We start from the raw sequence: 14833 nt of genomic DNA, 5'->3' as shown, positions 1-14833 counted from the left end.
CCAGAAGAGGCGACAAGCGATGGAGCCGGAGGCGGACCCCGCGCCGGCGGCGGCGGGCGAGGATGAGCCTGAGGGGAAGCGGCGGCGGCTTTTGTGCGAAGAGTTCGCCTCGGTGGCGAGCTGCGACTCCGCCGTGGCCCAGTGCTACCTGGCGGAGAACGACTGGGAGATGGAAGTACGCGCCACCGCCGCGCCCCGCGCCCCGCCGGGTGGCGCCCCCCCCCGCTCCAAGCTGTGCCTTTGCCTTTCAGAGAGCGCTCAACTCCTACTTCGAGCCGCCGGCCGAGGACAGCGCCCTGGACGCCAGCCCCGGGGTCGCCGCCGAGGCGGAGGAGGACTGGTGAGGGCGCGGGCGTCCCGGGGGCGGTCGGGGAGGGAACGAGAGCAGATAATGTGAGCTCGAGGTGTGAAACCAGCGAGACAGAAATTCTCTATCGACGATGGTTCCCTGCAAGCTAGCGAGACCCTGGATCAAAACAACAAAACAACTAAATAATTAATAATAATTATTATTATTATTATTATTATTATTATTAATAAAAGAGGGGATCCGGGCGTGGTGGCGCACGCTTGGAATCCCAGCATTTGGGATGCAGAGATAGGAGGATCACTGCCTCAGCTACTTAGGCCTTTTGCAAATCAGTGAGACCCTGTTTAAAAAATAAAGAAAAAAAAAATAGGGTTAGGGTGTAGCTCCGAGGTAGAATTCCCCTGGGTTCTATTCCCAGTAACACACACACACAACACACACACACACACACACACACACACACACACACACACACACACAGCCACTCAGGGGAGGGTGGAGTTCGCAGGTAAATGCCCCCGGGGTCAATCCCCAGTACCAGAGGAAAAATAAAAGCGGTAACTTTGAAGTCTCCTTGCTTTGTTTATTTTGCTCTGAGGTGTCCCAGCAGATCCGTGTGTGGTTTTGTTTTGTTTTTTAAAATCCACACCCACTCTGTTATTTCAGTGACCTGTAGCCAGTTCCGACACTACAGCTCTAGAAGAAAATCTGGATTGCTCACAGGCCCCTGCCTCTAAGGCACTGCCTCCTTATAGGGTAGTGGTCTGCCACCCTTCCTCTCTTACTTCATTTCAAACTTTAACTTATGTCAGTGGGCCATTTTTGCTTGCCTTATTATCTCTGCTAGGAATATTTTCTTTTTTCTTGCTAGCTGATATTTATCTTGAAGAACCCATCTAGCAGAACGTGATGGTTTACACCTATAATCCCAGTACCTGGGAGGCTGAAAGAGGAGAATGGCAGGTTGGAGATTAGCCTCAGCAATGTAGCAAGGTGCTAAGCAACTTAATGATACCCTGTTTCAGAAATAAAATAGGGCTGGGGATGTAGCTCAGAGGTAGAACACCCCTGGATTCAAGAAAACAAAAAACAAAACAAAGAAACCACCTTATCTCCAGAAAGCTTTCTCTGATGTCCCATCTTCATTGGTTTCCCCTTCTAGGTACTCATATAACTTCTTGAGTGGTCCTTGTCATAGTAACTCAGTCTAATTGCCATTCAATATTTTATATCTTCTACCAGACTCCACATTTGGTAAAGACAATATCTTTTATCCATTGCTGATTTCCCAACTAACATAATATTTTTCACGTGATAGGCTCTCAATAAATATATTCTGCTTTTATAGCGTTGTTCTAGCTATTTGGGCAGTCTGGGGGTATAACTCAAAGGTAGAATGCCCCTGCATTCAATTCCAGTAAGCAAACACACACTTTTCCTGGACCTCACTTTCCAGAGATTATAATTAGTCTGGAGTGGGACCCATTTATTCTTTTTGTATTTTTGTTTGTTTTTTGTTTTTGTGGTACCAAGGCTAGAACCTATGGGCATTATACCTCTGAGGTAACCCCCAGCTCTGTTTTATTCTTTATTTTGAAACAAAGTCTCACTGAGTTGTGGAGGGCCTCACAAGTTGCTGAGGCTGGCAGCAAACATACAAGCCTTCCAAGTTCTGGGATTACAAGTGTGTACCGCCACACCTGGCTATTTTTTTTTTTTTAAGCATCTCAAAGCATTTCTGTAATCCCAGTAGTTAGGAGGCTGAGACAGGACCACACACTCTAGGCCAGTGAGTAATAAGTTTGGGGAGATGCAGTTTCAAAATCAAATAGGGCTGGGGGTGAAGTTCAGAGCTAGAACGCCGCCCCTGAGTTCAGTCTTCACTACCTAAATAAATAAAGGAAAAGCTCTTGTGATATACTGAGGAGGACATACTTTCACTTTGCAAAAAAAAAAAAAAATGCAGTTTGATTCGAATCATAAGAAAACAGACAAACTCAAACTGAGGGCATTCTATAAAATAAATGGATAGCCTGTACTCCAGAAACTTGAAAAAATATCAAGATCATGAGAGATAAAGATTGAACTATTCTGATTAAAGTAGATATGCCATCTTAATGCACCATATCCTGGTTTATAAGATTATTTTAATAGTACATGTCTTTGAAAGTGAGTTCAGCTGGGCAGTGGCACGTGCCTGTAATCCCAGTACTTGGGAGGCTGAAGCATGAGAATTGAAGGTTCAAGGCCAGCCTCTGCAATTTAGCAAGAATTTGTTTCAAAATAAAGTATTGGGGGTGAATTTTAGAAGTAGATTACCTCTGGGTTCAGTTCCAGTACCCCTAAAAAAAAGGATTTACTTGGCTATAAATGTATGAGTGAGCAAACATGCAAACATTTGGATAGCACAGTAAGAATCTTTTTTTTTCTTAGTCATATGTCTTTTGTTCTTTAGACAGATACTTCAGGGTACTTTTAAGTTTTATTTACAGGTTGAGTATCCTTTATCTGAAATGATTGGGTCAGAAGTGTTTCAGCTTTAGAGAGATTTTGGATTTTCTAATTAAGGATACTCAAACAGTATCTGCAAAATGAGGGCTACAAATACAAATAATTCAATATTTTTGAATTTATAGATTATTTGTTGTATTTTATTTTATTTTGGTGTTGAGGGTTAAACCCAGAGGCATTTTACCCCTGAGATACACCCCCAGCCGTATTTTATTTAATTTTGAAATAGGGTCTTACTAGTTAGAATCTTACTACTTGCTGAGCCTTTTCTTGAACCTGTGATCTTCCTGACTTGGCTTCCTAAATACTGAGATTACAGGTATGTGCCACCATACCTGGCTAAGTTGTGTTTTATTATGATCTTGCCAGTGTCGACCTAACCAGTGAAGAAACAACTGATTCCACTAGTTCAAAACTTAGTCCTTCTGGAAATCCTCAGCATGAAGATGGTAGTGTGTTCACTTTCATTTCCTGGAATATTGATGGGCTGGATCTAAATAATTTGCAAGAAAGGGCTCGAGGAGTGTGTTCCTACTTAACTTGGTAAGTATCATTACCTTTGCTCAGTACTTTATTGTGATAATGTATATTTTGTAAATAAGGTTATAGCCTTTAGAATTAGACCTAGTCCAGTTCACTGGCAAAGTCCAGTTCTGGGAAGATATAGCTATAAAAGTTGAGGTGATTGCCTTGGGTTGGGATAGAGAGAGAACACCAGTTTTTGTTAGAAACCTTCTGGAATTGTTTCACATAGACGCTGTATATGTAATTACTGCTATGAAATTAAAATTACTAAAAAGCTCTATTTCTGTGGCTTACTAGCCTTGTGACCTTGAGCAAACCACTTGGGTTTTCTGGAGTTTTTCCTTTGCTGTTTTAAGAGGATCAGGAAGCCGGGCGTGGTGGCCCACGCTTATAATCCCTGCGCTTGGGAGGCTGAGACAGGAGATCGCACAGGTTTGAAGCCAGCCTCAGCTACTCAGTGAGGCTTTCAGCAACTTAGTGAGACCCTGTTTCCAAATAAAATATTTTAAAAAAAAAGGTCTGGGAGTATAGCCCAGAGGTAGAAAGCCTCTGGGTTCCACCCCCAGTACCACCCCCCCCCCAAAAAAAAAAGAGGATCAGGAAACAACATTAAAAGCATCTATTAAAGTATAGAACCATTATAGGCTTTCAGGACAGTGGTTTCTTTTTTCATTCATTCCAGTGTTTTTGGTTTGTTTTTTAGTGCTGTGAGTTAAATACAGGGCTCACATTTGCTAGGCAAGTGTTCTTCCTCTGAGCTATATCCCTGTTCCTCTAGTTCTTTTTAATTTGATCATTATTGTGTTATGTGACAGGATGGAACCCCGGGGACATTCTACCTCCAAGCTACACCCCTTATTCTTTACTTTTGAAACATGGTCTCACTGAGTTGCAAAGGGCCTCACTAAGTACCTGAGGCTGTCTGCTAACCTATGATCCTCCTCTTTCAGTCTCCCAAATGCTGGGATTACAAGCATGCACCACCATTCTCAGCTTTTGTTACTGTGTGTTAAATACCATACCTCTTTCTCATAATTAACCAAAGATCAGCATAAGTGTTGAGTATTAGGTGCCCTAGAGGGTAATAGATTTGTGTTTGTTTTATGTTGTGAAATTTCCTTCATTTAGGTAGGTGAAAGTGAAATGGTATACATATACCTGGTGTTTATATTAAATTAATGTTTTTAATTAGGTATAGCCCAGATGTGGTATTTCTGCAGGAAGTAATTCCCCCATATTATAGTTACCTAAAGAAGAGAGCAAGAAGTTATGAAATCATAACAGGTAAACTTTTTCTGTTATTTAATTTGTCTTTTTCTTTGAAAACATATCCATGAGAGATAGTAATCAAAGTTTGAGAAAAGAGGCTGAGACAGGAGGATCGCACAGGTTCGAAGCCAGCCTCAGCTACTTAGTGAGGCTCTCAGCAACTTAGTGAGATCCTGTTTCCAAATAAAATATAAAATAGGTCTGGGAGTATAGCCTGGAGGTAGAAAGCCTCTGTGTTCCACCCCCAGTACCACCAAAGTAAGTATTTTTTTGAGAAAAATAAGCAAGGTATAGGATTACTAAAGAAATTATAGAAAATATTATATGCACCTTAATGCTAATAAATGTGAAAAACTCACTGAAATGGATTTTTTTCAAGAAAATATAAAATATTGAGCCAGCCATGGTGCACACACCTTTAGTCCCAGTATTTGGGAGGTTGAGACAGGAGGATCTCGGGTTCAGGTTGGGTTCAAGGCCACTCTTAGCAATTTAGCAAGGCCCTCACTCAGTAACTAGTGAAACTGTTTCAAAAAAAAGAAAAATCAGGTTGGGGGTGGAACTAGGTGTTAGAAAATACAAAACACTAAGTGTGTGTGTGTGTGTGTGTGTGTGTGTGTGTGTGTGTGTGTGTGTGTTTTACTGGGGATAGAACCTAGTGGCCTTCTGCCTCCCACTCCCAGGCCTATTTTATGTTTTTATTTGGAAACAGGGTCTCACTAAGTTGCTGAGAGCCTCAGTAAGTAGCTGAGGCTGGCTTTGAACCTGTGCGATCCTCCTGTCTTAGCCTCCCAAGCTCTGGGATTACAAGCGTGGGCCACCATTCCTGGCCAATACTAAATTTTGAAACACTGGCTTTTGGTGAAATTCAGTTTTTTTGTTTTTTGTTTTTGATGCTGGTATTTAAGCACATGCTCTACCTCTGAGTTACAGCCTGAGCTCAGGGTTTTTTTTTTTTTTTTTTTTTTTTGTTATTATTTTTCTGGTACTGGGGATTGAACTTAGGACCATTCTACCACTTAACTATACCCCTAATCCTTTTTATTTTTTATTTTGAAAGGTCTTGCAAAATTACTGCAAAATAATAATAGGAGAGAATTATTTAGCTCCCTGGCTTCTGGTGTTAGAGGTGGTGTGTTTGTTTTGCCTACCTGCTGGAAGTAGGTCAGAGGGAGGGAGCAGTTGAGGCTTCCTCTCCTAAGTAGGCGCATTTTCACTTAATCCCTCTTTTTCGTCCCATACCTCAACTTACTCCCTTTTTTTTTTTTTTGAGGATTTAATGAAGTTTATTAAAAAAATAGAAATACAGAAAATAGTTACAGCTCCATGCCAAAATGGCATGGGGGGTGGCCCGGGCCAATTCACCACTCCCCAACTTACTCCCTTTTCACCCTTCCTTTAACACAGGGATCCCGCCCTCCCAAGCAGCTAGTAACTCTCTGGAACTTCTAAAATTTAGTTTCTCCATAGTCCCCTAGTCTCCTGTTAATAGAGGGGTGATGAATGGCTGTGAAGATCTGGGGAAGATCCCTAGAACATGTTACTCCCCTCTCTAGACCTTGACTGGCCTTCCTGTTCTTGTTTCAACACCTTATCTCTTGTGCTGTCCTAGTACTGTTTCCAAATGTTGATGGAACAAATGTGCTTGGTTCTTTTCCTTGTTTTCTGCTACAGGCCCCCAAGTGATTTCTTGCCACTTTGAGAAACCAATTACCATTTCTCTACCTGCTTTCTGTTTTTTGTTTGTTTCGTTTTGCAGTATAGGGGATGAACCCAGGGGCAAGCTACACCTCTAGACCTCTTTTTTAGTCTTTTTATTTTTTAAATAAATGAGCACCACACATCGGCTTTCTTTTTTTCTTTCTTTCTTTTTTTTTTTTTTTAAGAAGACAGAAAGCACATGGTGGCGCCGCATGCTTGTAATCCCAGCATTCTGGAGGCTGAGACCAGAGGATCAGGGTTCGTGGACAGCCTTGGCTACTTAGGCCCTCTGCAATTTGGTGAGACCCTGTTTCAAAATAAAGAATAGGGCAGAGGGTGTAGCTCAGAGGTCAAATGCCCCTATGTTCCATTCCCAGACCCACAAACAAAACAAAAAAACAAATTTGCTTTTATTCACTGCCCTTTTATTTTCTTGCAGATGGCATGCATTTATTTCTCTCCTTTTTCTCTCCCTCTCCTTGCCTCCCTCCCTCCCTCCTCTTCTCCTCTCTTTGTGGTGCTGGGAATATAACCCGGGGTCTTGCACATGGTAAATTCTCTAGCACTGACCTACACCCTAGCTTCATTTATATTTCTTTCATAATTCTGGCTAACTTCTGGAATGGGGCAGGTAATCATATGGACTTTATTAGCATCTCGAGCTTTTTTTTTTTTTTTTTTTTTTCCTTGTGGTACTGAGGGCAGAACCCAGGGGCATTCTAACCTCTAAGCTACACCCCCAGCCCTATTTTTTAGCATTTTTTTTATTTTTTGAAACAGGGTTTCATTGAGTTGTGAAGGGCCTCAGGTGTGAAGGGCCTTGCTAAGTAGCTGAAGCTGTCCACAAACTGCAATCCTCTGGTCTCTGCTTCCCAAATGCTGGGATTACAAGTGTGCACCACCATGCTTGGCCATCTCAGGCTATTTTGAAATAGTTTAGGTAGAACCATCTAAATATATTTTACCTGTTTTTTAAAAAATATTTAATAGGGAAGTTTGTGGTCAACTGAAAATACCCTTGATTTTCTTGGCCTAAATTCTTTTCCACAAACCTTTGAAGGTCATGAAAAAGGATATTTCACAGCTATAATGTTGAAGAAATCAAGAGTGAAATTAAAAAGCCAAGAGATTGTTCCTTTTCCAAGTACTGAAATGATGAGAAATCTTTTGTGTGTCCATGTAAGTATTTTAATTTTGAAGTTTATAAATAGAATTTTTAAAATAGCTCCATGTTGTTGCCTTTTTAAAAAGACATTGCATACATATAGATTCTTTTATATAGTCTTAAAGAACTTTGTGAGATTTCTACATAAATTTCAAATACAGACAAATTTATGCAAATGATATCTTTAATCTGTTGGATGTTTTTTGAAGACTATTTGCTAACATTCCAAATTTGTAACCTAAAGGAATGTTTATACTTCCTGTTGTACTTTGAGACTTATAGAAATGAGTCACATATGTGTTGCTCTTGTAAGGGAGAGATTGTATGAATTGAGATAAGAATACCTGTGGAGAAACCATCCTGGCAAAGGTTTGTGAGTTACAAGAGTTACAAGGCGTGGATATTGGATATGTAGGCAGGAATGAGCTTTCTGTTCAGTTGAGTATGAAGGGCACAAAGTGTGTAACAGGTTGAGGTGCAGGCAGGATACAAATTATAGAACAGCATGAATGCCTAATACTAAAGAATGGAACTTGTATCTTCTTAATTGCAAATGGTAAATGATTCTCATTCACTCATTTAAGTGGCATTCTTTGAGTCTTTATGTGTCAGGCCCTTAATAATAGAGCAGTAAATAAGAATCTTCTGTGCTTATAAATAACCCATGACTTCACAGAGAAGTGGCCATGTTTGATTCAGTCTGGAGGCTTTAACAGTCTGTCCAGCATGCAATGGGAGGCTAGAGGAGTGAGCCACTGATGGCCCGGGACAGCAGGGAAAGGCTCCTGGTGGTGAACATGTGGAATAGGTCACGCTTGCTAAGCAGTCTTCTTTATAGACAGGTTTAGCACCATGTATGTATGTATGTATGTATGGATGGATGGATATTTTTTAGTTAAAAGGGATAGTATTGAATATACAGTTTTAGTTTATTTTAATAAACATTCTTCAATTCTGTTTCCAGAGTTCAGAGTTAGGGGTCATTGATCAACATAACAATAATTATTCATCCTTTTGTAGGTGAATTGGTCTGGAAATGAACTTTACCTTATGACTTCCCATTTGGAGAGCACCAAAGAGCATGCTAAGGAACGACTTAATCAATTAAAAATTGTTTTAAAGAAAATGCAAGAGGCTCCAGAGTCAGCTACTGTTATATTTGCAGGAGATACAAACTTAAGGGATCAAGAAGTGAGTAGCAAAGTCAATTTGGTGGTTGTGAAAGATTTTTTTGCTATGGAAACTAGTTTCCTTTGACCATAAATATGAGCCCTCCAGTCACTCAAAACGTATGTGTAACCTTGCAAGTGCAAGTCAGCCAGTACTTTCTTTGCTTTTGTTCCTTTTCTTACCAGCCACCATGGTGAGGTCTGAAATAGTTTCTTTCTTCATAGTTCAGTTGAGACACATTGGGATTTTTCAAGAACTCAAAAAATTAAAAGTAGAATTACCATATTACCTAGTAGTTCCACTTGTAGGTATATTCTCAGAAGCAAGTGAAAATAAGTTCTTGAACACTTACTTGTACACCCATATTCATAGCAGTGCTATTCACAATAGCCAAAAGGTACAAGCAACCCAGTGTAATTGTATGTGTTATGTGTAGACAGTGTAATGTTTCCACCTTAAAAAGGAAAAACTACCATTCACATTACAACACAAATGCATCTTAAAAGACATTATGCTAAGAGAATGAAGCCAATCAACAAAGGGTAACACACACACATACACACACACACACACACACACACACACACACACACACACGGGTTTCAGTTAGAGAAGATGAAAAGGTGCTGGAGATGGCTGGTGCCGATGGTTACACAGCAGTGTGAAATACTTAAGTCCTATAGGATTGTGCACTGAAGATGATTAAATGATACACTTTATGTAGTGTAGGTTTTACCACACATACTTACTATTTAGTTCTGGGGACTGAATCCAGGCTTTGTCCATGTACATGCACTCTACCACTCAGCTACACCTCCGCCCACAAAACTTAAGTAACAGAGTTTAAACGGTAAAAGTAAAAATGAATACTGTTTTTACAATTAAAACTGTGAAAACAGTTGACATCATTGGATCCTATAAATTCTGTACTTTAAATCTGTAGACCAAAGTAATCATTTTTCCTTCTTTTCACATGAGCTTTTAAAAACTGAGAGTGATAACTGAGGCCTTGTGTGTTCTAGCCTTCTGAGTTTTTTTGTGTGTGTGTGGTACTAGGGGTGGAACCCAGGGGCATTCTACCTCTGAGCTACACCCCAGCCTTATTTTTTATTCCTTACTTTGAAACAGTCTTGCTGAGTTGCAGAGGGCCTCACTAAATAGCTGAGGCTGTCCTCGAACCCTGATCCTCCTGTCTCAGTCTTCTGAATTCTGGTATTACAAGCGTGTGCCACCACACCCAGCTAGCCTTTTGAGTTTTATCTGATTCCCAAAATTAATTCATGGCAGAAGAGATGGGACAATATTTCAAAACTCTCACACTGTTTCTTTCTCTTTTCAGGTTACTAAATATGGTGGTTTACCTGACAACATTTTGGATGTCTGGGAATTTTTGGGCAAACCTAAGCATTGCCAGTATACATGGGATACACAGATGAACACCAATCTTGGAATAACTGCCACCTGTAAACTTCGTTTTGATCGAATATTTCTCAGAGCAGCTGCAGAAGAGGGCCACATTATTCCCCAAAGTTTGGACCTCCTTGGGTTGGAAAAACTGGACTGTGGTAGATTTCCTAGCGACCACTGGGGTCTTCTGTGCAACTTAAGTGTAATATTGTGAGATGCATTCCAAATATGGGCTTTAAATGTTTTGAGTAGTCTTGTTTTGAATTTTTGTGTAGAGTTTCTGTGTATTTGGCAAAGTAGAATTTGTTCTTAATTATTTGAACCAAAGCATGCCTTTGAAGCCTTTTAATGAAAGGGCACAACGCCTCTAGAACTTAGCAGTGCTCTTGGTTGTCAGCTGGAATCCCACCAGGGGCCACATTGCCTACCTTTTTTTTTTTTTTTTGGTCAGGTACCAAAATAGTTAATATTTTTAAATAAGTCATCAAAAGAGGAAAGATCTTGAGTTACTGGTCCAGGTCTTTTGTCCTACTTCACAAATTTAGATAATGTTAAATGAAAAAGCCAGGATCATCTGTAGTTAAGGAAATGATGGCTGTCCACATCAGACTTCGCTTTTGTCAGCTAATGACACAATTGGTAAGCTATACATGAAAACATGATTTAAACTCTTAACTCTCTTTTGGTTGATAAAGTTAAACTTGATAATGATTGAAATCAGTATTATAGTACTGTGGAACTTTTTTCTTTTGTGGTACTGGGGATTGAACCCAGAGGCATTCTACTTCTGAGCTACACCCCTAGACTTTTTTTTTTTTAATAATTTCTTATCTGGAAATGGTCTCTCTCGCCGGGTTGTTGAGAGCCTCGCTAAACTGCTGAGCCTGGCTTTGAACCTGTGATTCTTCTGTCTCAGCCTCCCAAATACTGGGATTACAGGCATGTGCCACTACACCCTGCCTAAACTTTTTTTTTTTCTAAGAGAACAATAAATAAAGAGAAATAGTCTTTTAGTTTTGCTACTTGTAGGATGGAAATATTTAACAGGAAGTAAATAAAGAGTACCTTTTTTCTCATTGTTAAGTTTTAAATGTGCTTTAACAGAAAATTCCAAGAGACATACTGTAAATTAAAAAGTTTACTTGTTTACATTGAGTATGTTTTCTGTCCAGTTTTGTACCTATTTTCCAGTTTTCTACCTATTTCTGGTTCCATTGCTGCTACTTCTTCCTTGTAAGGAAGAAAACAGCTTTCCTTGTTTCTCGTCCCACCAAGAATTACCAAGAATGTATTTGTTTTCTTAGTTTATTAAAAAAGAAAGCCAGTGGGAAAATTTATATGAGAAGATACAGAGCCCTGTTTTCATTGGTAGTGTCAAAATTGAAACAACCTAAAAGACAATTAGAATTTATTTATTATATTTATTTATTTTTTTGGTGGTACTGGGGTCCATGGAAGCCCTTCTACCTCTGGGCTACACTCCCAGACCTATTTTATATTTTTGAAACAGGGTCTCTTAGGCCAGCACAGCTGGCTTCGAACCTGCATGATCCTCCTGTCTCCGCCTCCCAAGCGCAGGGATTACAAGCATGCACCACCACGCCCGGCCTTATTTATTTATTTATTTATTTATTTTTTGCGGGTCTGGGGATGGAACCCAGGGACATTCAACCTCCAATCTACACCCCTGCTCTATTTTTTATTCTTTATTTTGAAACCGGGTCTCACTGAGTTGCGGAGGGCAACTCACTAAATTTAGCTGAGGCTGTCCACGAACCAGGATCCTCCAGTCTCAGCCTCCCAAATGCTGGGATTACAAGCGTGAGCCACCACGCCCGGCTAAGACAATCGGAATTTATATAATGTTTTCTTTTAAGTGATTACAGAAAGGAGTTTATATGTGAATCAATTTTAACCATTAAAAAAGAAGTGAAAGTCAGATGGGTTCATTTCTGGAGTAAAGGGTGGATCTGGGATAGACTGCTTATTCATTTGGTGGAGTTAATTGAGAAGAATTCTATTATATAACACATTATCAAAAAATTTAAATGATAAATGTCTAAATAAGGTAAAATATGCAGTGTGGGGTATTCAATACTTAAGGAATTATCAGATTGATTTAAAATTATGAAAGTAACAGCTTCTTTATTCTAACTCACAGCATCCACATGAAATACCTTCCTGTATGTTACTGCTTATAATGGCAAAGTCAAAAAAGTTACAAGTGAACTGAATAGGAACAATCACACACTTTTATTTTTTAATTGAGATATGTATTTTTGGCTTATGGTAATTTGATACATGTATGCAGAGTATAATAATTAAATCAAGGTTCAGGCCAGGCGCGGTGGCGCACGCTTGTAATCCCCGCGCTTGGGAGGCAGAGACAGGAGGATCGCGCAGGTTCAAAGCCAGCCGCGTGCGCTGGCTTAGGAGACCCTGTTTCCAAATAAAAATGTAAAAATAGGTCTGGGAGTGTAGCCTGGAGGTAGAAGGGCTTCCAGGAACCCCAGTACCACAAAAGTAATAAATAAATAAATAAATCAAGGTTCAAATATTAGTCACTTTTATGTGTTGGGAATTTCATACTTTAGTAGTCCTTTAAAATATGGTATTTGAAGTATGGTACCGAGGAGCCTTCTACCACTGACTTACAGCCCAGCCCTTTTTTAATTTTATATTTTGAAACAGGGTCTTATCAAATTGTCCAGGCTGTCCTTGAACCTGTTATCCTCCTATCTTAGCCTCCCAAGTACTGGAATTATAGAGGTGTACCAAGGCACCTAGGCAGATTTTTTAAAGCAGTAGTTGCCCTGCTATGCTACAGAAAAAACAACTAATTTCTTTCTAGCTGTGTTTTGGTGCCCCTTCAAGCCACATAAAGTCTGCTTTTATGGGCAATAATTTTCAAACTTAAGAATTAACCTACTAGGGGGATGAAGGTACAGCTCAGTGGTCTCTATCCCTATAAGGCTCAATCCCTAGAGCCCCACCCCAACCTATTTTTGCAATATTTTGTTTGTCTTTTTACTTAAATGAAGAGTTTTTCCGGCATAGTCACTTTACCTACCTTACCCCTCTGCATGGTAAAATTTCAACTCAGAGTCTTATTTTTTTATGCATAAATTTTTACCACTGATGTATTTTAATCTTTTTTTGTGTGTGTGGTACTGACGGTAGAACCCAGGGGCCTTTCTACCCCTGGGCTATACTCCCAGACCCATTTTATATTTTATTTGGAAACAGGGTCTCACTAAGTTGCTGAGAGCCTCAGTAAGTAGTTGAGGCTGGCTTCGAACCTGTGCAACCCTCCTGTCTCAGCCTCTCAAGTAGTGGGATCACAAGCGTGCTTGTGCTACCACGCCCGGCTACTTAAATCTTTTTAAACCTTACTTTTCCCCATCTTAGAAGTAAGATATTGCCTTATCTTTTATTGTGCAAATGAGCCGATTAATAGCATATAAGCAGGAGCAGACAAAGTCAGAAAAACTGTACTAAGGACACATTTTATCCTTGGCAACTGTCTGGCATGTTGCAGGAGCTCATGAATATCCACCACATGCTGAAGATATATGACAGAGTCTTCACATCTGGGGCCTAAGGGGGCCACTGACATTTTCATTGGATACCAAAATAGATAATATGTTCATTATATTAAAATGATAATACATAATCTACCAGGCATGGTGGCACATGCCTGTAATCCCAACACTTGAAAGGCTGAAACAGAAGGGCTGCAGATTTGAGACCAGCCTTAGCAATTAGATCCTCAGCAATTTAGCAAGACCCGATTTCAGAAAAAAGAAAAAAGGGCCTGCGGGTGTAGCTTGGAGATTGAATGCCCCTAAATTCAATCTCCAGGACCATACATGAACACACAAAAGAAAATAGATACACATTATAGTGGCTCCGAGTTAAAAAACAGTTTAACATTATGGTTAAATATATTTAGGTAAGTCAAGCATGGTGGCACATGCTTGTAATCCCAGCATTCGGGAGGCTGAGACCGGAAAATTGTGGTTCACGGCCAGCCTCAGCTACTTAGGCCCTCCACAGTTTAGTGAGACCCTGTTTCAAAATAGAGAATAAAAAATAGAGCTGGAGGTGTGGCTTGGAGGTCAAATGGGTTCCATCTCCAGACACAAAAAAAATATATTTAACCATTAATTATATTTACCCATTTAATTATATTTGCTAACTAGCCAAATATAATGGGGATAAAAATTAGATTTATTTTTGGTACTGGGGATTTGAATTCAGGGGCATTCTGCTTCCCAAGCTACATACACCCCCTTTTTAATTTTTTTTTTTTAAAACGGTCTCACTGTTGTTGAGGGCCTCACCAAGTTGCAGAGGCTGACCTTAAATCTGTGTTCCTCCTTTCAACTTTCTGAGTACTGGGTGGGATTATAAAATTACACCACCCCTGCCCTGGTAAGATTTTTGTGTGTGGTGCTGAACCCAGGGGCATTCTACATCTGAGCTATGCTCCTAGTTCTATTTTATTTTCATTTTGAAACAGGGCCTCACTAGGTTGCTAAGAGTCTCACTACTTGCGGAGACCATCCTTGAACCTGCAATTCTCCTCTCTTAGTCTCCCAAGCACTAGGATTACAGGTGTGTGCCACCACTCCCAGCTCCTCTGGTCAGTTTTATTGATGCATTAATATTCTGAGGAGTGCTTTGGAAGAAGATGAAAAAATATCCTATGTGGGGTTTGGGCTCCTGTGAAAGATTCTAGGAGAGTCTGGATTCTAGAGTGGGCTCCAGTTGCT

General features: G+C 40.1%; 1 protein-coding gene across 1 annotated transcript; it reads left to right on the top strand.

Moving 5' to 3' along the window:
• Positions 1-19: 19 nt before the first annotated feature.
• Positions 20-10272, top strand: TDP2 (tyrosyl-DNA phosphodiesterase 2; the record flags this gene model as incomplete). The annotated part of the gene is made up of 7 exons (XM_080710290.1): positions 20-175; positions 252-340; positions 3191-3364; positions 4539-4630; positions 7377-7495; positions 8502-8672; positions 9991-10272. 7 exons carry the CDS (start codon positions 20-22, stop codon positions 10270-10272), a joined length of 1083 nt encoding a protein of 360 aa, XP_080566416.1.
• Positions 10273-14833: the final 4561 nt, after the last annotated feature.

Source organism: Muscardinus avellanarius (genome assembly GCF_963383645.1).
Source record: "Muscardinus avellanarius genome assembly, chromosome: 14".
Lineage (NCBI taxonomy): Eukaryota > Metazoa > Chordata > Mammalia > Rodentia > Gliridae > Muscardinus > Muscardinus avellanarius.
This window is presented reverse-complemented; position numbering and strand designations above follow the sequence as displayed.